At 50.9% G+C, this 23,909-nt stretch overlaps 8 protein-coding genes across 8 annotated transcripts; 3 read left to right on the forward strand and 5 right to left on the reverse strand.

The window, feature by feature from the left end:
* Positions 1-163: 163 nt before the first annotated feature.
* Positions 164-2,437, forward strand: K441DRAFT_692347 (aldehyde dehydrogenase). The gene is made up of 2 exons (XM_067652562.1): positions 164-934; positions 1,054-2,437. The coding sequence occupies exons 1-2, from the start codon at positions 462-464 to the stop codon at positions 2,054-2,056; spliced, it is 1,476 nt and encodes a 491-aa protein (XP_067510035.1). The 5' UTR covers positions 164-461; the 3' UTR covers positions 2,057-2,437.
* Positions 2,138-5,799, reverse strand: K441DRAFT_651497 (glycoside hydrolase family 47 protein). The gene is made up of 3 exons (XM_067647204.1): positions 5,543-5,799; positions 4,604-5,486; positions 2,138-4,547 (listed from the first exon to the last, which is right to left on the reverse strand). The coding sequence occupies exons 1-3, from the start codon at positions 5,569-5,571 to the stop codon at positions 2,382-2,384; spliced, it is 3,078 nt and encodes a 1,025-aa protein (XP_067510036.1). The 5' UTR covers positions 5,572-5,799; the 3' UTR covers positions 2,138-2,381.
* Positions 5,800-6,077: 278 nt separating this feature from the next.
* On the forward strand, positions 6,078-7,903 carry K441DRAFT_673061 (NIF-domain-containing protein; the record flags this gene model as incomplete). The annotated part of the gene is made up of 2 exons (XM_067650614.1): positions 6,078-7,253; positions 7,310-7,903. 2 exons carry the CDS (start codon positions 6,078-6,080, stop codon positions 7,901-7,903), a joined length of 1,770 nt encoding a protein of 589 aa, XP_067510037.1.
* A 649-nt stretch (positions 7,904-8,552) lies between these two features.
* Positions 8,553-11,903, reverse strand: K441DRAFT_692350 (uncharacterized protein; the record flags this gene model as incomplete). The annotated part of the gene is made up of 3 exons (XM_067652563.1): positions 8,553-11,602; positions 11,689-11,716; positions 11,856-11,903. The coding sequence occupies 3 exons, from the start codon at positions 11,901-11,903 to the stop codon at positions 8,673-8,675; spliced, it is 3,006 nt and encodes a 1,001-aa protein (XP_067510038.1). The 3' UTR covers positions 8,553-8,672.
* An 829-nt stretch (positions 11,904-12,732) lies between these two features.
* On the reverse strand, positions 12,733-13,860 carry K441DRAFT_692351 (uncharacterized protein; the record flags this gene model as incomplete). The annotated part of the gene is made up of 1 exon (XM_067652564.1): positions 12,733-13,860. Exon 1 carries the CDS (start codon positions 13,648-13,650, stop codon positions 12,733-12,735), a length of 918 nt encoding a protein of 305 aa, XP_067510039.1. The 5' UTR covers positions 13,651-13,860.
* Positions 13,861-14,811: 951 nt separating this feature from the next.
* Positions 14,812-16,383, reverse strand: K441DRAFT_683850 (uncharacterized protein; the record flags this gene model as incomplete). Its single annotated transcript, XM_067651731.1, has 2 exons — positions 14,812-14,895; positions 14,956-16,383. The coding sequence occupies 2 exons, from the start codon at positions 16,381-16,383 to the stop codon at positions 14,812-14,814; spliced, it is 1,512 nt and encodes a 503-aa protein (XP_067510040.1).
* Positions 16,384-17,250: 867 nt separating this feature from the next.
* On the reverse strand, positions 17,251-19,152 carry K441DRAFT_535614 (amine oxidase; the record flags this gene model as incomplete). The annotated part of the gene is made up of 6 exons (XM_067642379.1): positions 17,251-18,248; positions 18,334-18,583; positions 18,644-18,694; positions 18,758-18,895; positions 18,945-18,975; positions 19,028-19,152. 6 exons carry the CDS (start codon positions 19,150-19,152, stop codon positions 17,251-17,253), a joined length of 1,593 nt encoding a protein of 530 aa, XP_067510041.1.
* A 1,074-nt stretch (positions 19,153-20,226) lies between these two features.
* Positions 20,227-23,460, forward strand: K441DRAFT_651503 (HET-domain-containing protein). The gene is made up of 2 exons (XM_067647205.1): positions 20,227-21,180; positions 21,232-23,460. The coding sequence occupies exons 1-2, from the start codon at positions 20,285-20,287 to the stop codon at positions 23,366-23,368; spliced, it is 3,033 nt and encodes a 1,010-aa protein (XP_067510042.1). The 5' UTR covers positions 20,227-20,284; the 3' UTR covers positions 23,369-23,460.
* Positions 23,461-23,909: the final 449 nt, after the last annotated feature.

Below are 23,909 nucleotides of genomic sequence, written 5' to 3' on the forward strand. Positions count from 1 at the left end.
CAGTCAATTTCTACATCTAAGCGGCTTAACTTTAAAAGTATACAATTATAAGAAATATACTGGCGTAATAGTAATGCTGCATCGCTTACCGACGAAGTGCCGGGGAGGCTTCCCGCCGTGCCAGTCCCTGGAGTACAGCTTTCCTCACACTCCGCCTTGTTCCCGCACCTGCCGACATGCACCCGTACCGTATGCCCTAGTATGCCCTCATTGGGGGACAATGCCAACGGCCATGATGCAAAGACAATGTCGATTTATAATATGAGTCTTATGTCCCTGGGAAGTTGGAGGGAAATCATTTCTTTAGTCTATTCCCAACCCCACTTGCTCCTCCACTTCTCTAAGCACCCCTAAAAAGCTATATTCTCAAGCTCTGAAAGAATCAATTACCTTATATTTCACACCAACACCAGTTTTTCTTTCACTCTGACCCCTCTCAACCACCATATCAAGCAGTAAACATGTCCACCAGCGGCAGCCATTCCGCAGACAGCTACACTGTCCCCCTCCTCATCAACGGGAAGGAAGTCACCACCTCAACCACCTTCCCCGTGATCTCGCCCGCGTCTCACAAGACGATATGGCAAAGCAGCTCCGCCTCCGTGGCCGATGCCCACGCTGCCATTGCCGCCGCGAGTGCCGCGTTCCCCGCCTGGTCCAAAACCAAGCCCTCCTTCCGCCGCAACATCCTCCTCAAAGCAGCCGAGATCCTCGATTCCCGTGCGGAGGAGTGTGCGGGCTATATGATGCAGGAGACTGGAGCTGAGGCGATGTTTTCGGGCGGTTTCAACGTTCCGCTGACGAGCGAGATGTTGAAGGATGTGGCGGGAAGAATCAGCGGCATCATGGGGTCTATACCGGTTTGCGCGAACGAGGGGACCAACGCGCTGGTGCTAAAGGAGCCATTCGGAGTTATCCTAGGAATTGCGCCCTGGTAAGCTCCAATTCCCCCACCCCCCTGTCCCACCTAAAACCCCATTTTGCCAAAAAGAAAGAAAAACCATAGATACCTAGCTCTGCGAAGCCGGACTAAAGAAGATATATACACAACAGGAATGCGCCGTACATCCTCGGCGTCCGCGCGATCCTCTACGCCCTCGCCGCCGGCAACACCGTCATCCTCAAAGGCTCCGAGCTCTCCCCGCGCTGCTTCTGGGCCATCGGGTCCATCTTCACGGCCGCGGGCCTACCGCCGGGCGTCCTCAACGTCCTGTACCACCGCCCGGCCGACGCGGCCCAGATCACCACGACGCTGATCGAGCACCCGGCCGTCAAGAAGGTCAACTTCACCGGCAGCACGACCGTCGGCCGCATCATCGCCTCGGCAGCCGGCAAGGCGCTCAAGCCCGTGCTGATGGAGCTGGGCGGCAAGGCGTCCGCCATCGTGCTCGACGACGCCGACGTCGACAAGGCGGCCCGCGCCTGTGCCCTCGGCGCCTTCCTGCACAGCGGCCAGATCTGCATGAGCACCGAGCGCATCGTCGTGCACAGCGCCGTGCTGGACCGCTTCACGACAGCCTTCCGGGCCGCCGTCGCGCAGGCCTTCGGCGCCGACAAGCCCGCGCCCGTCCTCATCACGTCAGCCGGCGTCGAGAAGAATAAGAGGCTCGTCACGTCGGCCGTCGCGGCCGGCGCGAAGATCCTGCACGGCGACCTCCAGGCCGACGGGCGGCACCCGGAGACGGACGAGGTGTCGAACACGCGGATGCGCCCGATTGTCGTCGGCGGCGTCAACAAGGATATGGAGCTCTACCACACCGAGTCCTTCGGGCCGAGCGTCTCGGTCATTTCGGTCGAGTCGGAGGAGGAGGCGGTTGCTATTGCTAATGATACCGAGTATGGCCTGTCTGGCGCCGTCTTTACGGAGAATCTGGCGCGTGGGCTGCGCGTTGCGAGGCAGATTGAGAGTGGCGCTGTGCATATCAATGCCATGACAGTGCACGATGAGAGTAATTTGCCGCATGGCGGTGCCAAGATGAGTGGATGGGGCAGGTTCAATGGGAGCTGGGGTATCGAGGAGTTTTTGAGGATAAAGACGGTCACGTATCAGGAATAAAAATAAGGATTGGCGTCGAGATGAGATTGGAAGACCAATAGTCCACGAGACACTTTGGTGGTCGGGCTGGGGAAATAAATCAGGGGAAAACCGTAATGTGCGGATGGTACTGGAGGTTATTCATCGCAGGTTTCACGTGTTGACCTCATGGTGCAATAGGATATATACTTAGGTCTTGACTAACGATGGATGTAAATATCTTTAAGCTTATCTCATCCACCATTGAGGCGCACATTTCATATCGCATTCCGATTAAGCCAAATTTTTTGGACGAATAATCAGATAGTATGCTCCGTTCATATCTTTTCGTTGCATAGCTATATATTTACAAAACAATCAGATTCCCAATCTTAACACCTTGGCTTGAAAAGAACCATCTTCTCCTTACCCCGACCCCCTTCGCCCGCCGTAACAGTGCCATCGTCTCATCCCCACCCCCAACCATTACCAGCGGCAACGGATGGGGACGCGGCAGCCCGCTCGGCGTATATTGCAGTTCGTCTAGCAATGGCTGGACTAGCGGGTTCACCTCGCACTTCATCTGGCGACGCTGATCCCGTATCGAACGGCATTCTTCTGCCACGACATCCACTTCATACTCGGGATACGAGACTACAACAATAAGCTGTAGTGACGAGCCATGCGGAGCATATGCCGGGATGTTCCGTAATTTGACGCTGAAGGAACACCCACCGCGGGGGATCACCACAATCTGGTGTTCCCTTACTACATCCAGCGGTAATCGATCCTCGCAGAGAGGGCTGTTGTGCAAGTAGATACTGTGCCAACTCAGAGGGCTGTCCATAGAGAATGTAAGATCGGCATCCGGAACGTCGGGTAATGGAGCCGCCCCAGCACCTGTCGGGAGCGTCCCGGGGATGTGATACCGCTTGATCGGCGGTGATGAAGGCATCGAGGAAAGGGGAACTGTCGGAGATGACAGCATGTTTTGGATGCTCTGGAGGAATGCGTTCAGGTAGGAAGGATCACCTGAGGAGGCTGGCGTGGAGGAGAGGTCAAAGTCCAAGTCGAAATTGGTTAGAAATTCGAGGTTAGTGATAGAGGAGTTGGAAAGGGCCGCATCGAGGAGATCAGAGAGAGATTCGGAATCGGACTTTGATGACGGTGGAGGTGATGCATCAATGACTAGGTCAAGCGTTTGGACGTCTCTTGTGCGAGTAAAAAAGGGGTCAATGGGGTTAAAACTGTCTACAAGTTCGCGCGACATGAATACTTTTTCGTCCCGACCAAGAGCGACGTTCGAGATGGCGTAGATGCGAAAGCGCACATCGATTGATACTCCGCCATCGCCAATAAATGTGTCCGGTTCACGAATCATCCCGAGTCGCAGTCCACTCATCGAGTTCACTAGAATGCCACCGCCCACTCTTTGAAGGGCGCCGGTATTGAGAACGGTGTTCGGCAGGCTAGGGAAGGAAAGATCGAACGTAGTCCGCACCGCCATTTTGGAGCTGGTGGCGTTGGGTGGGATGAGCTCTGGAGGAAGAGTCCATGGATAATATGTGTAATTTGACGGAGACCGTATGTCAGATATAGATATACTTGGGTGATCGGCATTAAACTCGGTGAGAGGTGATTCTAGCGTTTCAAGGCTTGGCATCAAATGCAGACGGGCGAGGCTGGCGGCGTGGAATATATCTTGCCTAGCAGCGGTAGCAGATACGCTGAACGGCACTGGTTGAGGGGGGAGAGGGCATATTGCTGGAATCGGATGCTCCTCAGGGGTAAAAACGTTTTCAGGTCTTTTCGACGATTGCGGCTGCCGGAGCCGCTTCGGGATGATAAGTGGATGGCCTTCAGTTGTGAAAACAAACGGTGCATCCAGGGTGTTGAGCGGATGAGTTGGGTCGAACAGCAAAAACAAATACTTCGCAGTTTCGCCTAGGAAGAAGCTCTCCATGCGATCACTTTGTTCGCCAGTGCGAACGTCCTGCAAGCCAGCCCACCCACATTTGGTCCAGCACCTTCGCTTGATATCACGAAGGACCATCTCCCCAACATGCAAATACCACGGGTCCTGGGTCGCACGGTACAGATACCAAGTCGATTCGATAAATTCGGGGCGACCACCCCACCATCTTAGGCCACCCTCGATGGTACCAGACGCTGTCGACCATCTCTCGGGTAGCGCAGAGTATCTGGTCCATAAAGCAGTATAAAGCAAGTGAGTTTCAATCGCTTCATCCAATTTGCCAGCGAGCGTCAGGAGTCCTTGGTAATAAGCACTAAGGCTATCTACCCAGAAGGCTCGCGTGGCCCCAGTGTAAAGATCTACCTGAATATAGTGTGGATGCTGATAAGCAGAACCACGATAGATGTGCCGCTTAATCCCTGCATGCGCGTCTTCCCACGCCGAGAGGAATGCATCAGGCGAATGAAGATCAGCATGATTGGGGTCGTATGGCAATCCCGAGAGCAAAATATGGGACTTGAAAGCATATTCGAAGAAGCTATCAATACCCGCTCCAATCTGATTGATACGAGTCAGTAGTGCGGCTAATCCAGCGACATAACACAAAACCTTACCCCAGTGTACGGTGTCACCCATTGGCCGGTCTCGGAGTCAATACCAGACCCGATGAGACCAGAACTGCTTCGGCGACTCCACACTGCCCAGAAGGCTTCTTTCGCAGCTTTCTCAAACCGGCCATCACCGGTCAATCGACTCAGAGTTGAGAATTCTAGAATAAGACTTCCGGCGCCTGCGCTACACGTCTCGGTGATTTCCGGATTCCCGCTTGGAGATTTCTGGCATTGGCCTTGTTCCGAGTCGGTATTATAAGGAGAATTTGCGTAAAACGGCACGCCATGTCGTAGGTTCACACGGGGATACGGGAGACCAGTGGGTGTATTGAATGCTGGAAGAAGTCGTTTTCCAAGGTCTAAAGCAAGTCGTAGCAGCTGTCCATCATACACAAAGCCATCCCGCCATAGTATTCCCCTCCTGCCATGTTTCTCTTGGATTTTCGCCTCGTAGCCTCTAATAGGTAACTCTCCGATCGCGAAAAGATGGGCACTGAGTAAGCCACCAACGCCTCGAATCACCGTTTCAAATATCTGAACCTTGCTGTCCAAATCAAAGCCCCTCGCTCTTTTCCCTTGGCCGGAGGGCCCGTCGGTACCATCCCCGTAATATTCCACCAACGATATAACGCCATGTTGGAAGTCGCGCAAAGCCTTGTTGCGGCCACGATTTGTAGGAGGGGAGGATGCTAAGATTGCTAGCGTAGACAAGCTGTCGATCAAGGTCAAAGAATAATTACCCAGGACATCGTTGAGCTCAATGCGCGCTGGGTTCTCGCGATCTCGAGTAAGTGGACCACACGATAGAGGCCGAAGCTCGTCCTCCGGAAAAGCATGTCGCATATAGTTGTCATAACCATGATAGAAGATGTCTCGTGTTTCTTGACTACGGACAGAATGAGCACGCGCGAAGTAATGTGCAGTCTACAAAGGAATGAATACCGGAGATGTTGAATCGCCTCGTCCGTCATGCACTCCCCGAGGGCCGCGCAGAATGTTAGAAGTAGTATACAGAGCCATATCATCTGAAGGGGGTGTCCGGCCGGCCTGTAAGCAGGCCCTCCCAATGGCCTCCCAATCGATTGCATGCCCGGCGGAGGTTATTTGTGGAATGCATGGGAATGGCTGGTTAACATAAGACAGCAAAATGCCTCTTAGGGCAGTACAGCAAGATGCGACAGGTCTGGCGGCATTTTTTGAAGAGTATCGTGAGTTACGGGGATTGAGGTCAGAGCAGTGAGAAGCTGATGCCGGCATCGGAGAAACTGGACGGAGAAACTGATCGGAGGGGGACTTGTATTCGGCTGGTAGTCCGGCGTGATTTCTATCATCCAAGATTGCAGCCAAAGTGTGAAAGGCCAAAAGACACCCAAAAACCCCTTCACCCTCTCCGGCCACCCTTCTTTTGCTCAATGTACATTTAATTCTCTTTAATTCTTTAATTCTCACTCTTCTATATCTCTTGCGCCCCCTCGGCATGCTTCCTCGCGCTGCTGCTCGCGCCCTCAAAGGACGACCAGCGCTGTCTCCCTCTCATGCAGCTTCCACCTCACGGTGGATACGACACTATGCAAATCGCCCTCCTAAAAAGCCCTCACCTTTCGAATCCGAGCGCAGCAATATTGCCAATAAAGACCGGACATGGAAGCCTTCCCAGCCTTTAAATTTCAACACCGGAAAAACTGCATATTCGAGGCGGAAGGAAGGGTCAACAGAAAGCAAGAATACATCCCAGAATGCAGACTATTCGAAGGGCCAAGTGGAATTTGATGCTGGTGCTTCGCCGGGAAGGAATATGGGGGCGCAACATGGCGGTGCTAGGCCCGGGGTGACGGAGGGGGTAAAGGTCGAGCCAGGCTCGCAAGAGATGTATAGTAAATCTCAGGAAGGATTCAACTCGCCCCAAAGTCCTCAATCAAACATAGCGCCTACCAGCGAGAGTCCAAGCCAGCCCCTACCAGATCTTCGACAAGGCATTCCCTCCACCTTCGACGCCGAATTCGGCGCCGCCGCTGCAGACACCAAGCCAGCACCTCGCTCCGTGAGTGTCAGCGAAGATGCAGAGCGAGAGCCGCCATCTGCGGCAGGAGGCTCTGGCGGTGGCCGAGAGGGTAGCGAGTTACCCAAATCCGCCTACGAGACGTCTGTGGACAGACGACGAAACCGCGTAGCAAACTATTCTTACCTCATGGGTGCCATCCTCGGTGTTGTAGGCGCAATCTACTTGGGCCGCGATTGGGAGAACGAAGAAGAAGAGAAGGCACACCCCGAAGCACCCTCGGGCTGGGGCTTGATGCTAATGTACGACCGTGCGCGAGCTCGATTGTCCAGCCAGATGGGCTACTACACTGAACCGACATTTCCGAAACTACTCCCAGATCTAGACCCCGCACCTCCATACACGCTCGTGCTGAGCCTAGAAGACCTGCTCGTCCACAGCGAATGGACGCGGGAACATGGCTGGCGGACTGCCAAACGCCCTGGCGTGGACTACTTCCTCCGCTATCTAAGCCAGTACTACGAGCTCGTCATCTTCACCAGTCTCCCCTCCACCTCCGCTGACCCTGTTATTCGAAAACTGGACCCCTTCCGCGTCGTCATGTGGCCACTCTTCCGCGAAGCCACACGCTACGAGAATGGCGAATACATCAAGGTATATATTGCAAGATCTCCCTCCCACTCATGCTGATCCCAACTCACAATGAACAGGACCTATCCTACCTAAACCGCGACCTCTCCAAAACGATCCTCGTCGACACGAAACCCTCGCACGCCAAACTCCAGCGCCAAAACGCCATCATCCTGCCCCCCTGGACGGGTCAACCCAACGACCGCAACCTAGTCGCCCTGATCCCCTTCCTCGAATACATCGCGACGATGGGGATCACCGACGTGCGCAAAGCCCTCGGGTCCTTCGAAGGGCAGGACATCCCGACGGAGTTCGCGCGGCGCGAAGCGAAAGCCCGCGAAGCTTTCAACGCGCAGCTGGCGGCGGATCGCGCCAAGCGGCCAAAGCACTCGGCGTCGTCGTGGCTGATGGGCGCGCTGGGGCTCAAGGGCGGCGGGCAGGGCCTGATCGTCGGCGAGCAGAGCGCCGCCGAGGGCTTCGAGCAGGGCAAGATGCTCAGCGACCAGATCCGCGAGCGCGGCATGAAGCAGTACGAGGTCATGGAGAAGGAGATTCGTGAGAACGGCGAGAAGTGGCTCCGCGAGATGGCCGAGGAGGAAAAGAAGCTGCAGGAGGAGCAGATGAAGAGCATGAAGAGCGGCATGGTGGGCTGGTTTGGCGGCAAGAAGGAGTAAAGAAATCTATTCACGCGAATTTAGATGAATGGAGGGGATTATTTAAACGTGGTTGGGCTTAGTCTGGTGTATTATGTTGATTTGTAGGTTAAGTGGAGTCAAAGGGCGGAAAATGGTGGAAACAAGGGGACGTATTCCACTCTTGCTTTTTGCACTAGCATTGTTGACCGGCAAATGGTTACATTAGGCATGTATACCTATCAGCAATTGAAATATTTACGCGCTACCCCAGACTCCTGTGCTTGCTCAAGCAATCCTAAAGAGTTTTGCGAATTTATGACCAGAATCGTTCTTAGAACAAGTAAGCATCCCATTAAAACACTAGTGTAGTTGATAAATTATATAGCTGAAAGTTCTAAGATAGCATCCTCCCACAATTCAAATGTCAATGCCACATTACCGTAAAACGAGAGACAAAACTCCGTCTCCAGTGTCAATAAAACCCCTCTCAGGAAAATTAAAGCTTTCTCCTAAGGACAGCAAAGACGGCCACACCGCACTAGAAGGAGAATAAAGAAACAAGATGCGGACTACAGCATTCTCTCACAAGCATGGGAGATTCGACAAGCAAAGATAGACTAGAGCAGTAAAAGCAAAAACCCACGCCCAAGTGTTGAGCTCACGAACCGCTTCCTGTTAGCCTCCATTACCACCACTTCATACATGATTTCTCGTAAAGTGCCGAGCGAGCCGCGAAGTAATCCGAAAATCAAAGGACACTAATCCACTCTGTTCATATAATACCTCATGCTACACCTCCTCCGAACCCTCACCACTGCGGAATTGCGTTCTTCGTAATCAGCCACCCATCCTCGTCATGAACCAGCGCGCACGGCATTTCTGGACAGTAGCCGAGATGCTTGTGAATGCTACACTTCCACCGCGAACATACATGTCCACCCGCCTTGCAGTTCTCGCACGTCGAGCAATTATCACACAGCAAACCTTTCACATAACATTCGATACACGTGAAAACCGTCTCTGGCAACTTTGCAATGCCTGGCGGAGCGACGAGATGAGCGGCGCCGCGGAATAGGCTGGCGGGTCCCAGCAGCTTCTCTTCGACGCCTTTGAGAGCAAGGTACCGTTTCTGTGTTTCCTTGAGGTCCTGAGCCAACCGATTATTCTTCGCCTCGGACTCTTGGATCTTCCTACGCAGATCGGTGAGCTGCTGCTGGGCAGAGCCTGCGATCGCCGACTGGCGGAGCCGTTCGCTAAGAAATGCGCACTTGTTTTCATATTCTGCGAGCTTGGTTCCCAGGTCTCGGATGCGGCGCTCTTTCTGTGCAAGGCCCTGGACCAGATCTTTATCTTTACAGGGAACCTGTTTTGCAAGCTGCTGGTCTGTGGCTTTCTGGGATCGAGTGACTGCCAGATTCTTCGTCAACCAAGCAACATCTTGCTCGGACTTTGTCGGCTCGGTCTCAAGATCCTGGATTTCTCGGGCTGTAGACTCCTTCTGGTCAGACAAGTTCCGAAGATCGACTACCGTACGGTAATCCATATGACTTCCACGATGGGTCTCCAGCTCTTGCGTCAATTGAGCTACTTTCTCGTCAGACGCCGAAAGCTCTTGCACTAATTGGGCTACTTTCTCGTCAGAGTTTGAGAGCTGCTCTCTCAGGAGCTGGACTTCTTGGTTCAAGATCGCGATCTTGCCAGAGCTGTCAGCTTGTGGCTGAAGTTTACTGCCATTTTCGCCGGTTTTAGGGAGTGCTAGACTCTTGTAGCCCTCTTTGAGTTGGGAATGCTCATTGCTAAGTCGCACGACACTCTCGTTGGATTCATGTGGCTTCTTCGGAAGTTGATCATTCGTCGCCTCTCTGTCTTTCAATTGTGATCGAAGACTGTTTGAAATATCTTGCATTTGCTGCGTTGATGCTCGAAGTACTGCTTCGGTACGCAGTTTGGCTAGCGTAGCTACAATTTCTGCTAGGAGCTGTTCCGACCCCTGGTTGCGTGCCTCCGCTCCCTTCAGTTTTAGTTCCACGTCTTTCTCGCGCTTTGTTGCCTCTCCGAGCTGTTTCCCCAGAGGCTGAACTTCAGTTTCAATGATGCGCTTTATCTCCCGCTCATGAGTAATAAAATTTTCTGTAAGCTTCGCAACCTTGGCGTCTGAATCCTCAAGCTTCTTCTTTAAATCTGTAATGGTGCTCTCTTGTTCGGCGATAGTCTGCTTATTCTCATCCATCTGTGTGATCACCTCTGCCGGATTTGTTTTCCACTTGGAAAACTGGCGTTTTGGTACAGCATATTGTTGCTTTTGCTTCGATACCTGTTCTTCCAACTTCTGCATTTTGACTTTTGCTCCACGCTCAGATTCTTCAGCCGTATTCTTCATGTTTCCGAGTTGCTTCTCCAGCTCGACATTCCTCGTCTTGGCCTCCTCCAGAGGTTTATTAACTGCCACCTTCAACTCTGCACACTCTCTCATAAGTATCAGGATTCTAGCTTGCGCTTCTCCAAGAGCATGGCTTGATTTTTGCTCTTTCTCGGCGCACTTTTGCTCGAAACTCAAAATCTCGGCTTGTGCTGCCTGCTTCAAATCACCCGCTGCCTTCCTGGAAGTCTCAGGGGCCTGCATAAGTGTGACTACCCTCGCTCCAGCAGCCTGATCTCTTTGCTGGAAGGTCCGGTTTGTTTTGGGATGTCCAGGTGCCTGTGGAGTAGAGTTCGAGGCTTGGGCCTTTGCAATTTCCATGTTCGTAACACTACCACTGAAGTAGGGAACCGCCTCATAGACTGTTGGGTTCACGCATTCATCCAACCTGACCATTTGCGCAGCCTGTGGGAGTAGACATCCGTGGGACCCAGTCGTTGCAAGGTCAGTGTTATTCCGGAGCGTTTGCTCGATTTCTAGCTTTGGATTCCACTCGGGCACAGATTTATCGTGTCGATCATTCGTATTGCTTATCTCATTGTCAGACTGCCGATACTGCTCCTCAAGCTCCGCCTTCACTTTAGCAATGCGTATACTCGTAGCAGAATATACCTTTTCCTCGTTGTCTTTAGAAACACACATCGCTGGGCTCTGCGCAACGACCTTTGGTGCTTGTTTTGTGGACTTCAGAGCTGGATTATTCTCAAAAGATCGTTGGAGATTGATCTCGTCACTCTTGTCATGTGCTATCTCCTGGGCATTTGAGGATGGAGGGACTGGCACAGATGAGTGAGCGTGCAACTGCGAGTCATTAGTCTGAGTCTTGGTCTCCACACTGGACGTCCGGTAAAGTGGCGAGGCGTTTCGCTCCTCGCCTTTCTTTCCTATATGCTTGGCCGACATTTCCAATCGATCGGGAGAGTTCGAGATGATACTGCCATTCCTAGCAGCACTGGGATATCTCTGGCCGAAAGGAAAGGTTCCATCATGGTTATCACGGGTCTGCAATGGCGTCATATCAGGAGCAGGGAACTTCAGTGAACATGAAGAGGAAGAATTTGATTGCATGCCTGCAGAAACTAGCAGTTTTATGGGAGAACGTGATCTGCCTTTTTCGAAGCCGTCATTCTCTTTACTTGGTGTTGCCATCAGTGTAGGTGTGAGTGTGGGCGAGGGCGCCGGGATAGAAGAGGATGCAGTTTGGGACTGCGAAACAAGAATGCTAAAGGCAGGTGGAAGCTTGCCGGTACGAAGGAAAGATTCATCGGTAAGCGCGTCGAGACCGAACCAAGGATCGTCAGAAGAAAGCTGAATTTTATCTGTTGAGTCAGTTTGGTTAGTGGGCGTCTTTGCAGTTCAGAAGACGCTCGAGTGTTGGGTGATAAGGCGGTGAGGAAAGCTGTACCTTGCATTGACCTGGCATCAAAGTGATACTAGTTATGGTGAGCAGTTGCTGATACTTTGTATAGTGGTGGCCACAAGCAATTGAGTCGCAGCGTTTGGGAGGCTTGCGAGAGGATGAAGTAAACAAGAGAAAACAAGTGGTGAAGCAAGAGGAGCTGACTCATCTACCTCAGCGACGGCGAGGATGGAGGATGGAAGGAGAACAGATGAGGTCATGCTCTGTGAGTTGAGGCATTGGGGAGAAGGCGGAAGCCCAGAAACTGAATGCCAGAGCAGAATGCATGCTAATATCTTTGGCGAGCCAACAGATTTTATAACTGTCATGCCTCGACTTCAAGCGAGCCTCAACTACAGAGTAGACAACTGTATGAATTACTTGGACTTATGTTACCCTTTCGTACTCTGCGTCCTCATATAACGAATAAGGAGGCTAATGAAGCAAATTCTCCCTATATCAATACATCATAATCTCGATGATTAGTCGATCCCAAGCCTATTCTCAACTGAAAACGCCGGTTATGATAGAACTGTTGCTTCAAAGCTTGAAGCCTAGTAGTACCAGTGATCTTTTGGGACTGGTCAAAGTTGGAGTGGAGTGGACTGCTAGCCTTGATAGGCAAGCGTCAGTCCTGTTTAGGAATGAGCTAAACTACAAGTAATTTGGAGTGGATTGAGCTCAAATCCACTCCACTCCACTCCGAAAAAATCACTGAAGCCTACACATTGCACATCGAGCACATTGAGCACACGCTGGCCAACATTCATTCCAGACTGAGATATATTCCGTCTCCATACCAACCATGCCAAACTAAGGTCTTCAGTCCGTGACAGCGATATACGCCTATCATTTGTGATTTTCGTCACGAAACATGACCTTGGGGCGACCAGCGAGCTGAGCCTTGATAACATTGAAGCCCTTCTCGTCATGCACGTTGTGGCATTTATTACCACGGAAGCATCTCCTCGATTGATGCCAGTCCAGACAAAGCGCTCTAGTGCAAGGTATTTTCTCTCGTAAGCAACTGCTACAGGCCACCCGGTTTGGTTATGTATAGCAGTTCTGACGCTGCTCCCAGCAACCATGGCAGATGATCTTTCCTCGCTCCAACGTACCGGCCTGGGCGCGACTTTCCCCAGTGGCCCTAGAGTCTATGGCGCGACCACGGATGCCCAGCCCGACCTCGGAGGTTGCGTCAGGAGGGAATTTCGACGTTTTTGAAGTGGCTGGGTAGTGTGTGTCCGAGTCACTACGGCGGTGACCGTTGCCACCACCGTTCAGAGCAGTCGGACAATTGTTCTGGGGAGTAGAGACGCTATTAGCCGTTCTAGAGGAAGAGCGGTCGCGAGACTCTACGAGCTCATTTGCTGGAGGGCTATCGTAGGCATGGTGTGATGGAGGATTTATGGGGTTGCGAGTGAGTGTATCTGATGAAACTTGTGCTGAGTCGCGCCGGCGAACAGGCGCCGATGAGGAATTATAGGAGCTACCATGGAGTTTCTCATCGAAGCTACTGTCTTGACGGTGGCGTTTAGACGGGTTGTAATTTTCCACATCAGAATTGTTGCAGTTTCGGATTTGGCCAGATGAACGAGGGCGCTTTCGACGTGAGCTTAGCATAGACTCGATGCTCTCGATCTTAGACTCATCCTCATGAATCTCCTCCTCTAATTGCCGAATTAATCTATGCGCTTCTTCAAGCTCGCGCGAGAGGTTATCGTTCTTCGTCCCTAAGTCGCCTAGACTAGTGAGCTGTTCCTGGATAGCGTCCTTATCCTTTTCGGCTTGATCGAGGAGTGCTTGAAGGCCGGTACTTTGTTGGCGTAAGGCTTCATTCTCTTGACGTAATTCAGATTCTCTACGACAGGATTCTATGAGTTTGCTGAGAACGTGCTTTGCTTCCTGGTGCATGGAATCGAGGTTCTGTTCGATGACCGTGAGATTCATCTCAAGAGTGGGAGGCATTTTGGCGATGCCTCAGCCATGGGTAAGAATAGGAGGAATGTGAATGTATTTTGCACAGAAATCAAAATAGAATTTGAGTTGAGGCGGGTGACAAGCTGTCGTCGAAGCGGACGTGCTGTGAATGGCGCTGCCAATATCACTCGGTAGTATGAAGATGGGAATATTCCCGCGGCGAACGGGCTTCTTATAGTTGTAGAGTAAAAACTTTACGAGGTAATACTATGAAATCTCGCAGAGTAGGCTATTCGTTAGTAAGGCTGTGCGCTGGTTATGGCCGGTGGGTAGTGTTCGAGCAGGAAAGACCACTCCTTTATGCGATTTCTTGAACTACCTCCCGCAGGAATAAATTCACAATTGATGACTATATTCGCTTTAAACCTTCCTCCCACGTATATACCCTTCCAAACATTTGACCTCGAAAGGTCCCATGTAGACTCCAAGACCAGCAAGCATACGGCTTGACAGCATCCATATACTCTTTTCAGGCGCAGACAGAGAGAAGGCGTACAGGCCTCTAACCCAAGCCAGTGCTCTTGGAAAGTTGTTAATAGCGTTCAAGATACACACAAGCACGGCGACATCATGAGAATCAAATGGAGGCGGATATAACGCTCTTGACCAAATAGATGTAGTCTACACAATCAAACTCTTTCGCACACAATTTTTGGGCTCTCCTCGTAAAGATGTAGACTTTTCCTTTGTTTCATGTATAAGAACCATGGCCTTACTTCGAGACGCTCCTAGATATTGACGCAACCGATTTACTCAACTGCGAGGAAAAGTCTATAGAGTCTAGGAGACGTTTTATCGACCGTAGAGAATGAGCGGTAAGTGGAAACGGTACCTTGTAGCACGAACTTATGGCGGCGAAGGCAGGAATCACTTTTGCTTCGTTGGCCTTGGGAGAGCAAAACTCTCGTAGCCATGCTTAGAAACACCCGCAAACATAAGGTATTAAAATAAGACGGCTGCTCTTGATACAAAAAGTTCTACTGGCCATTCGATATCGCTATTCCCGAAGGCACAAATCACTCACACCTAGCAAACACTACTTAGGAAGCACCATGGGGAAGACTAGGGAGTATAGAGTCTAGGGCTTAGAAGCATGACATTACGTGTCACTGCAGACTAATAAGGTTGAAACTCCGCCACACACCGAAACTAGCGTCCGAACCTCTTGAGCTCCCAGTACCTGAGAGGCAAGTATACAAGACCGGCCCATGTGAAGCCAACATAGTTTCCCATCTAAAATGATGAAATCAGCTTAGTGCTCATTGAACAATGTATGAGACTAGAGACACTTACATCGGCCCCATAATCTCCAACGAGCTTGGCGATAGGACCAATATACCAGACTTGAGCCATTGACAATATTGCGCCTACCCACCCAACCAAGAAAGCAACAAGCGCAGCGATGCCATGAGGCAATTTGCTCTGCTGATTCCAAGCTGTCCAATTAAACCCCGATTTTCGGCGAAAGATTAGATGCTCTTCCAGCGTTATAGCTATCCAGATGGAGACCCAGTAACCCATGAGCGCAAGGAAATTTGTGAAGATTTCAGCAAGGTGATCTCGTCCAGCCAATGCGCAGACAGTGTAGATGACTACTCCGATCGTGTTCCAGACCGCACGAGGAATACGAGCAGCATACCGACCAAGGACCTGGAAGTCGACGCCAGATGAATACGTTGGCGGGATCAGATTAGCTACTAAGCCTAATGCAACCACAACACCACAGAAGCTGCCGAAGCTGCCCAATGGACGGTAGCCCTCGACAATTAGAGCACCTTGCGAGACGCCGTATGCGGTTGACCAGGTAGTATCTGTGGCCATGCCGGAAGCCAGCCCTATGCCAAGAATAAATGCGAATGTAAAACTGGTGGACAGGCCAGCCATGATGATCCAAAAGATCTTCCAACCAGGAGTATACTCAGGATAGTAGACAAAATAGTCAGCTGCACAACCACCGTAGGTGATTGCAGCTGCCAGATTGATTCCAAAGAAAGACAAACGATTCCCAGCAACAGTTCTGGAATCGCCTTCGGAAGTGGTGGAAGTGTCGAATTTGGGACCTGCCACGCCTGCGAGGATGCAGAGGACAACCAGCTGGGGTAACCAAGCATAGCGCTCATAGTAGTGAAAGATCTGATATCCGAATGTGGTAACACCCCATGTAATGATAGCTGCAATGATGATGCCCACAACCACAGACATATTGTGTGCAGAAATGGCTGAGAGTATCTGGCCGGCTACAACACAATCAATCAAGGAGTATCCTAGCATGACAATCAGGTTCAGTATAACAATCAGCTTCGACGGCCACCAGCCCATCGTATATCTTGCAAAGATCATGGTTCTGCATCCGGATCTTGGTCCAAAGGTCGCAATGTAGGCTACAGGGGGACATCCTACGAGCATCCCAAACACAGCGCAAAGCGTTGAGTCCAAAAATCCGAGGCCAAAGACGGCCGGTCCCAGCATTCCCAATGTGATGTTGTTCGCGGCGAGGTTGATTGAGAACCATAGGATGGCAATTTGTTTGTATCCCAGGGACTGGAGGTCATGGCGCTCGTCCGCTTCTACTCTTTGTATACCACGAGCTTCGAGATTGTAGGCCACCAATTGCCGCTCAAAGGTCCTGAATTGCTTCTCCAATTTCCCGATGAATGTCGACGGATGTTCCAAAGCGGTATGATTATGGGTAGGAAGAATTTCACGAGGTGCGAGGTTCATATGAGAGGGCTTCTCGGCTTGCGAGGGAGAGTGGTTTAGCGCCTCCATCCTTATCTATGTGTGTCAGCGGCGTTCTGGCGGAGGACTGGGGAAACAGAGCATGATCCCTTTCGCTGCAGTTATCCAGATCAAGTTCAGACCGTATTTCTCAGAATGTCGCCCAGTCACCCGAATGACCTCGGCTTGCTGCAGGTGGGTCGCACAGAGTGTGGTTTGACGAACACCAGTGTCATGCAATTGTTGCTGTGAATACCTTGATCCAACGATGTTTCTCCGCTACTTAGCTGCATGGTATTTTGTAGTCGTATTTAGTTGGCTCCATATATATTGCCCGATGGCTGACTCAGAGGGTGTGTGCCACTGTAGGCGATAGGGCGTGGGATGGCACATGACACCCCAATTCATCGAGCACGGAATAGGTTCCGAGAGAAAACACCTTTGGGGAGAAGAAGAATGACGATGGTTCTGGAAGAGTCCTCCACATGCGTCTACACGCGTTTCCTGCTTACATAAGCAGACTCCCCTTTGGTTCGGTCTCCGCAGCAACTACTTCGGTATCCGTAGATATAGGCCTATATTAGGGCCTATATTCCTCGTAGTTAGATTCGAGAGATAGATTCATTCATTCATTCATTCCAATATCATTCAGTTCATCAAAGAAGAGAGAATTGATAGAGCTCTGAGACAGTGAATGGCATGTTCAAGTGGGATGAAAAGGAGGCTTTTTGGCGCCGATATCGCCCACTGCCAACCGAGAATTGAGGCGAAGTTAACCCCGCTAATTATTTTGGGCCTTATCAGTTAAATATAAAACACCTCTATAATGCTCTTATTTGAACTTAGACAAGATTACTCCCCCCATTGCTCTTAAAACCCAATGTCATAGAAGCTGCTCACCGGCCATCCATTGAGTACACCATAATCACCGACAGGTGTCGTCCCGTGCAGCACTTCATAACTCTTATAATCACCGCACCCTCCATCGCCGTTCTTACACTGTTTCCCCAGCATGCCCGCGACCCTCTCACCCGCCTCCCGTCCCTCGAACCAGGCCCCGTGCAGGAAGCCAAAATATTCTGCCGAAGTTGCTTCACCCGCGAAGAACAGCCGCTCCACATTCGCGCGAAGGTTCTGGTGCATCTCTAGAGTGGTTCCGACGGGCCAATTGGAGTAGGACCCGTACGTCCAGGGCGTGAGGCTCCAGCGAGGGTACATAAACGCGATAGGCTCAGGAACATCAATATTTGGGAACATCTCGCGAAGGACGGCCATGACCTCCGCCTTTGTCTTCTCATCGGACTGAGCTTCGATGCGGTACGACTCCCACTCTACAACCGTCACGAAGAATATGTTTGACCCGGGTAGAAAACCGGGAGTGGACAATGACTGCCATACAGGATAGTAGCCTCGTGTTGTCGGCGATGCATAGAGGAAGAACTGGGTATTCGGGTCCCAGAAAGTCTCGTTGAACTGCAGGAATATTTTTGTATACGTGCCCATTTGAAACTTCTCGATAGCCGTCTGCTTCCAGTCGGGCAGAGCTGGTTTGAATGTTACGGCATCATTTTGCAGCACGCCGACCGAGAAAGTGCAAATAGCATAGGCAGCACTGATGCAAGAGCCATCGGCGTTGGTAATGGTAACACCGTCCTTGGAGTATGTGACGTCAGTCACGATGGTGTTGAGGAGAAGGCGAGAATCGTTTTTCTTGAGAAATGTCGACGCGATGCCTTTGAGGAGAGTGTTGAAACCGCGCTGGTCTATAACGAAGTTGTTTGCATCACTGAATTGGTAAAATGTGAGATTATAGCCGGTGATGCCAAAGACAAGAGAAGATTCGCCAGGTGTGTAGGACGTCTCCCAGTCTGCGGGAGTGTTAGCTTTTTGAATTTTCACTCCCTTAGAGAATTGTGTTGAAGGATCAGCATAGAGCAAAGGATTCATACACACCCCATTCCCACCATTCCACGGCTTGAGCAGCCATGTCCTTTTTTGGTTTCCACCCTGCCAATGCCAGCCCGGTTCGCGTACTTTGGTCTTGTAGATTCTCTGTGAGAATATAGCCAGCGTTTTGTTCCATGGTTGCGTAAACGTTCTCGAAGTCATCAAGCATACTAGAGTAGTCGGTATACCCAGTCTCGTTGTATGTGAGGATAGAGGAATAGTTTGAATACTCGTTGCTGACGTTATATTTCTTGGCCTAGAGAATTCACTTAGCATTGCTGCTAGGCAGTCCGATCAAAGCATTGGAAAGACGTACGAATGTCCATATGGGATTCTCAGGGCCTCCTTCGGTTCCAAGGCCCTGTACCTAGATATATATGAGTATTCAATTCCGATGTGGGGTCGCTTCACAGTGAGTTGAGCTACGAACCCAATTCGCACCAAGCTCTACAACATAAGATGTCCCGTCCGATTTCTTGCCAAAATTGGTGTGGGCCATTCGACCTCCGATGTCACCATTGTACTCAACAATTAGGAAGTCAGTAATTGACTGGTTGGATAGAGCTTGCTGGAGTTGTGTGAGCTATGGTAGAGTAGGGAAGGTCAAAGAAGCTTACCGCAGCTGTAATTCCAGCAACACCACCGCCTCTACACGTTCCTAGTCAGTCTAAAAACTTGGGAGAGCTCAATTGAGACTTACAATATAGCAACAGTTGTCTTCTGGCATTTTTTCTCATTGGCGCGGGGCTCAAATGCGACTGCCACACAGTGATGAAAGCTCCAAAATCCAGCAGCTAGACCAATGGCGAGATTCCTGAACAGCATGATGAGCGCCTCAAATGTTATTAGTCGTGTAGAGAGCTACGACTGTAGAATCTACACACGTAGCTGGGTCTTACCGGGTCTATGTACCAGCTCCAGATAAGGGCAGCTCAAGGCCAGCATCAGCAGCACCGGCGGAACCTTAGACGAGAATCATTGCTGATTTGGGAGCTTGTAGCCAAATAGCGCCGGGCGATAAACAAGAAGAGCTGCATACACGAAAGCGCAGGGGACAAGACGGATCGCAGGAAACCCAACTTGGTGAAAAGAAGCAGCTAGAAGCTAAGCGGCGTAGGCCTGAGCAGTCCCATGTCAGGGGCATACAAGGAGATTGCTATGTAGCTATCAAAATACCATGGCAAATGTAGACGAGAACCGAGGGATCTGGCGGAGACGGAGGGTGGGGACAGGCGCTAATTATCTCACTCCCGTATCTACCTGTGAAACCCTGAGCCAAAAACGTGATCCTTTCGCTAACGCACCTGCATTATCTGTCCCGCCCTTCTACCAGGTACAGCATACGGTGCTGAACACGAACAGGAGCATTTGTGCATGTGCATACACTACACGCATCGATGCGCTTGGCAGTTCAGCCATCAGCCACAGCCGATGGCTTGCAGCCGCCGGGCTAGGTCTTGGCTCCGATTCGGGATTCCATCTTGGGGAGCGCAACAAATGCAAACTTTCAACCCTGCGACGGAATGCCCCACCTTACACATCTGGTAAAGCGTCAGATCTAAAACACGTGTTCTATAGCATTAATAGTGCGTTTTCGTAATCTCAACCATGATCATTTTTTTACCCACTATCATTGTTCGTGAAAGTAGCGGCTCGCAAGGGTATGGCCGGAGCGGGTTGGCCACCCTCCCTGCAAGCAGTGCTTCATCGTTTTAATGATGTTATATATCACCCATAAGCATGATTAACGAGTCATGGTTGAAGCATGGACCGCAACATTTACCCGGAAGGCGGTCCACAAGCCACGTGACAGTGAATCATTGAAGCTCAGCCGCCTTGCATTGCCCGCTGCCCCACGTACTTTCCATAAACCTTGTAGTTCTTTGAACACACCACATGCACATATCTATCTTGACGATTTCCTTACCTGGGGCTCTCCGACAATCTTATCATCATAATGCGTCTTTTGAAACTTAAAGACGGCGAGTTCAGCCTAGTTGAGTTTGTTGGCGATAACATTCCGCGCTATGCTATTCTTTCGCACACCTGGGGAGCGGATGACGAAGAGGTCACTTTTAAGGACCTAGTGGAGGGTACAGGGAAGGACAAAGCTGGGTACGAAAAAATCCGGTTCTGTGGAAAGCAAGCTGCCAATGACGGTCTACAATACTCCTGGGTGGACACCTGCTGTATCGACAAATCAAGCAGCACGGAGCTTTCAGAGGCTATCAACTCTATGTTTCGCTGGTACCATAATGCGACTATATGCTACGTGCATCTATCCGATGTTTCGATCTGTGGCTCTATCGAGAATGAGCTGTCCTCTCAGTGGACATGGAAACCAGCCTTTCAGCATAGCAGATGGTTTACTCGGGGCTGGACGCTTCAAGAGCTTATTGCTCCAAAATCCGTTAAATTTTATTCGGCGGAGGGCGAGCGACTTGGTGATAAAAATTCACTCGTGCAGGAAATTCATAAGATAACAGGAATCACCATTCAAGCTCTTCAAGGAAGCCCCTTGTCTTGTTTCAGCGTTGATGAGCGAATGTCATGGGCAGCAAGACGCGAGACAAAACGTGAAGAAGACGCGGCATACTCTCTACTAGGCATTTTCGACATCCATATGCCGCTTATATACGGTGAGGGACGGAAAAAGGCATTGAACCGGCTTCAGAAGGAGATCAAAGAGTCTCTACAGGATGAATTTGAAGACTTACCTCCGAGCCATTCCTCCAACATCCCTTTCCTCCGCGACCCCGACTACGTCGATCGACAGTCGCTGCTCGATCAAATCCACGAAAAACTATCCATGCCAGCATCTAGGGCGGCGCTTGTTGGCCTCGGCGGAATAGGGTACAATTTAAACGGCCTGGAGCTTAGTTTTGATTGCTGACCAGCGCACAGGAAGTCGCAGCTTGCCATTGAATACACCTACCGAGCCAGAGATAAGTCGCAAAATACGTGGATTTTCTGGGTGCACGGGAGCAACGCCGCCCGTTTTGAGCAAAGTTTTCGGGAAGTTGCAGACCAAGTCAAGATTCCCGACCGAAGGAATCCGAAGGCGAATATCTTCAAGCTCGTTCACGACTGGCTACGTAATAAGAAGGGAAAGTGGGTGCTTATTCTTGACAACGTCGACGATGCCGACTTCCTTCTTACGCCTCAAACTACGAGCCAGGAGGCGCAGGAAGGCGGCCTAAGTAGCGGTTCTGCACAACCATTCTTTCAGTATTTGCCTCCAAGCGCGACCGGGTCGGTTCTTATTACGACGCGAAGTAGAGACATGGCGTTGAAACTGGTGGAAGAGAGCAATATAATTACTGTAGAACCAATGGATAAAGAGCAAGCGCTGGCGCTTTGTAAAAAAAAGCTGGGAATACAGAGTGACCAGTCAGATATTACTGAACTAGCGGCAGCACTTGAGTTTATGCCACTTGCTATCGTCCAGGCGGCTGCGTACATTAAGGAACGAGCACCAAGATGTTCCGTACGGCAGTATATTGAGAAGTTGCGGGAGGGCGACAAGGTAAAGACGAGTCTCTTAAACTATAACGGAGGGCATCTTCGTAGAGACTGGGAGGCCAAAAACTCTATTATTATCACCTGGCAAATATCGTTTGATTATATATTTCAGACGAGGCGATCCGCAGCTGACCTGCTGTCACTCATGAGCTTTTTTGACCGGCAAGGAATTCCTGAAGTGCTGCTTCGGGATCAGGGCGGGACGGGAAATAGGTGCGAAAATTTGGGGGCAGATTGTGAAAATAATAAAGAGAGTGATAGTGAAGATAGCGCATTAGACGCCAGCGTCGACGACGGGTTTGAAGATGATATTCTCACGCTAAGAAACTACTCATTCATCTCCCTTACCACCGATGCAACCATGTTCGAGATGCATGGGCTAGTGCAGCTAGCCACCCGGAAGTGGCTGGAAGGTCAGGGGCAGCTCGAAGGATGGAAGAGGAAGTATATTACGAATCTTTGCAGGGAGTTTCCAACCGGGAAGTATGAGGATTGGACAAAATGCCGGGCGCTTTTCCCGCATGTAAAGTCGGCATTAGCGCAGCAGCCTAAGAGGGAGGAATCATTCAAGGAGTGGGCTCTACTACTGTATAATGCGGCATGGTATGCGTCGCAACAAGGAAGTACTGCTGACGCGGAGAAGATGTCGGTAAAGTCGATGAAAGTAAGAGAGAAGCTGCTTGGTAAAGACCAGGAAAAGACGTTAAGTAGTATGGCGATGGTAGGATTAGCATACAATCTTAAAGGGCGGTGGAAGGAGGCTGAGGAGCTATTTATGCAAGTAATAGAGACGAGCGCAAGGGTACTTGGGGGGGAGCATCCAGACACTCTGGCCGGCATGGGCAACCTGGCGTCGACATTTTGGAATCAAGGGCGGTGGAAGGAGGCCGAAGAGCTGGAGGTGCAAGTGATGGAGACGAGCTCGAGGGTACTTGGGGAGGAGCATCCTTCCACGCTGACCAGCATGGCCAACCTGGCGTCGACGTACAGGAAACAAGGGCGGTGGAAGGAGGCCGAAGAGCTTCAAGCCAAAGAACTAAAGATATGCTCAAGGGTGCTTGGGGAGGAGCATCCTTCCACGCTGACCGGCATGGCCAACCTGGCGTCGACGTACAGGAAACAAGGGCGGTGGAAGAAGGCTGAAGAGCTGGAGGTGCAAGTGATGGAGATGAGCTCAAGGGTGCTTGGGAAGGAGCATCCTTCCACACTAACCAGCATGCCTAACCTGGCGTCGATTTTTTGGAATCAAGGGCAGTGGAAGGAGGCCGAAGAGCTGTTTGTGCAAGTGATAGAGGCGAGCTTAAGGGTGCTTGGGGAGGAGCATCCTTCCACCCTGACCAGTGTAAAAAATCTCGCATTTACGTTCAAGGCCCAAGGCCGCAATGACGAGGCTATTTTACTAATGGAAAAATGCTTCCAGCTGCGGAAAAAGGTCCTTGGGGCTTACCATTTATCCACAACATCATTGCTTACAACTCTGAATAGGTGGCAGCTAGAGAAAATGGAGATTAGAGTTTAAAGAGATTTTATTTTATGTGTTGCATGCTCATAAATATCCTAGGCGTAGCCTGAAAGAGATTATTTAGTTAATAGACCTAGCAAAGACCCCAGTGAATCTGTTTTTCTTGCTTATAGCAGCAGGCCAAATCTAGTAAAATGCGGAATAGGTCGCGCTACGTAAGCATGCTTGCGAGCAATATCTAACGGTAATCAAAGCGATTTAGCACTGAATGTTGCCACCACAAGCAGGGAGGGCGGCCGGCCCACTCCTGCCACACCCTTGTTTTTGAGGCGCTATAGAGTGAAGATAGAAAGCCGGCAAGAAGCGGTTCTACTGTGGGCTGGTGCGTTGGAACCAACAACTCTCCCGGGCTTGGCGTTGTGGCGGTTAAGCACCGCCAAATGCCCTGCTACGATGAAGAGCTCACGTTGGATTAGCGTGGCGCGGTTGCTGAGTCAACTGAAGCGTGAACTCCCAACCTCGGGACCAGCGACGATCACCGTTCAACTTTGCGATGCGGCCCAACTCATAGCATGACATACAGCTATGTCTACGTCGC

Source organism: Cenococcum geophilum (assembly GCF_001692895.1).
Source record: "Cenococcum geophilum 1.58 unplaced genomic scaffold K441scaffold_2, whole genome shotgun sequence".
Classification (NCBI taxonomy): domain Eukaryota; kingdom Fungi; phylum Ascomycota; class Dothideomycetes; order Gloniales; family Gloniaceae; genus Cenococcum; species Cenococcum geophilum.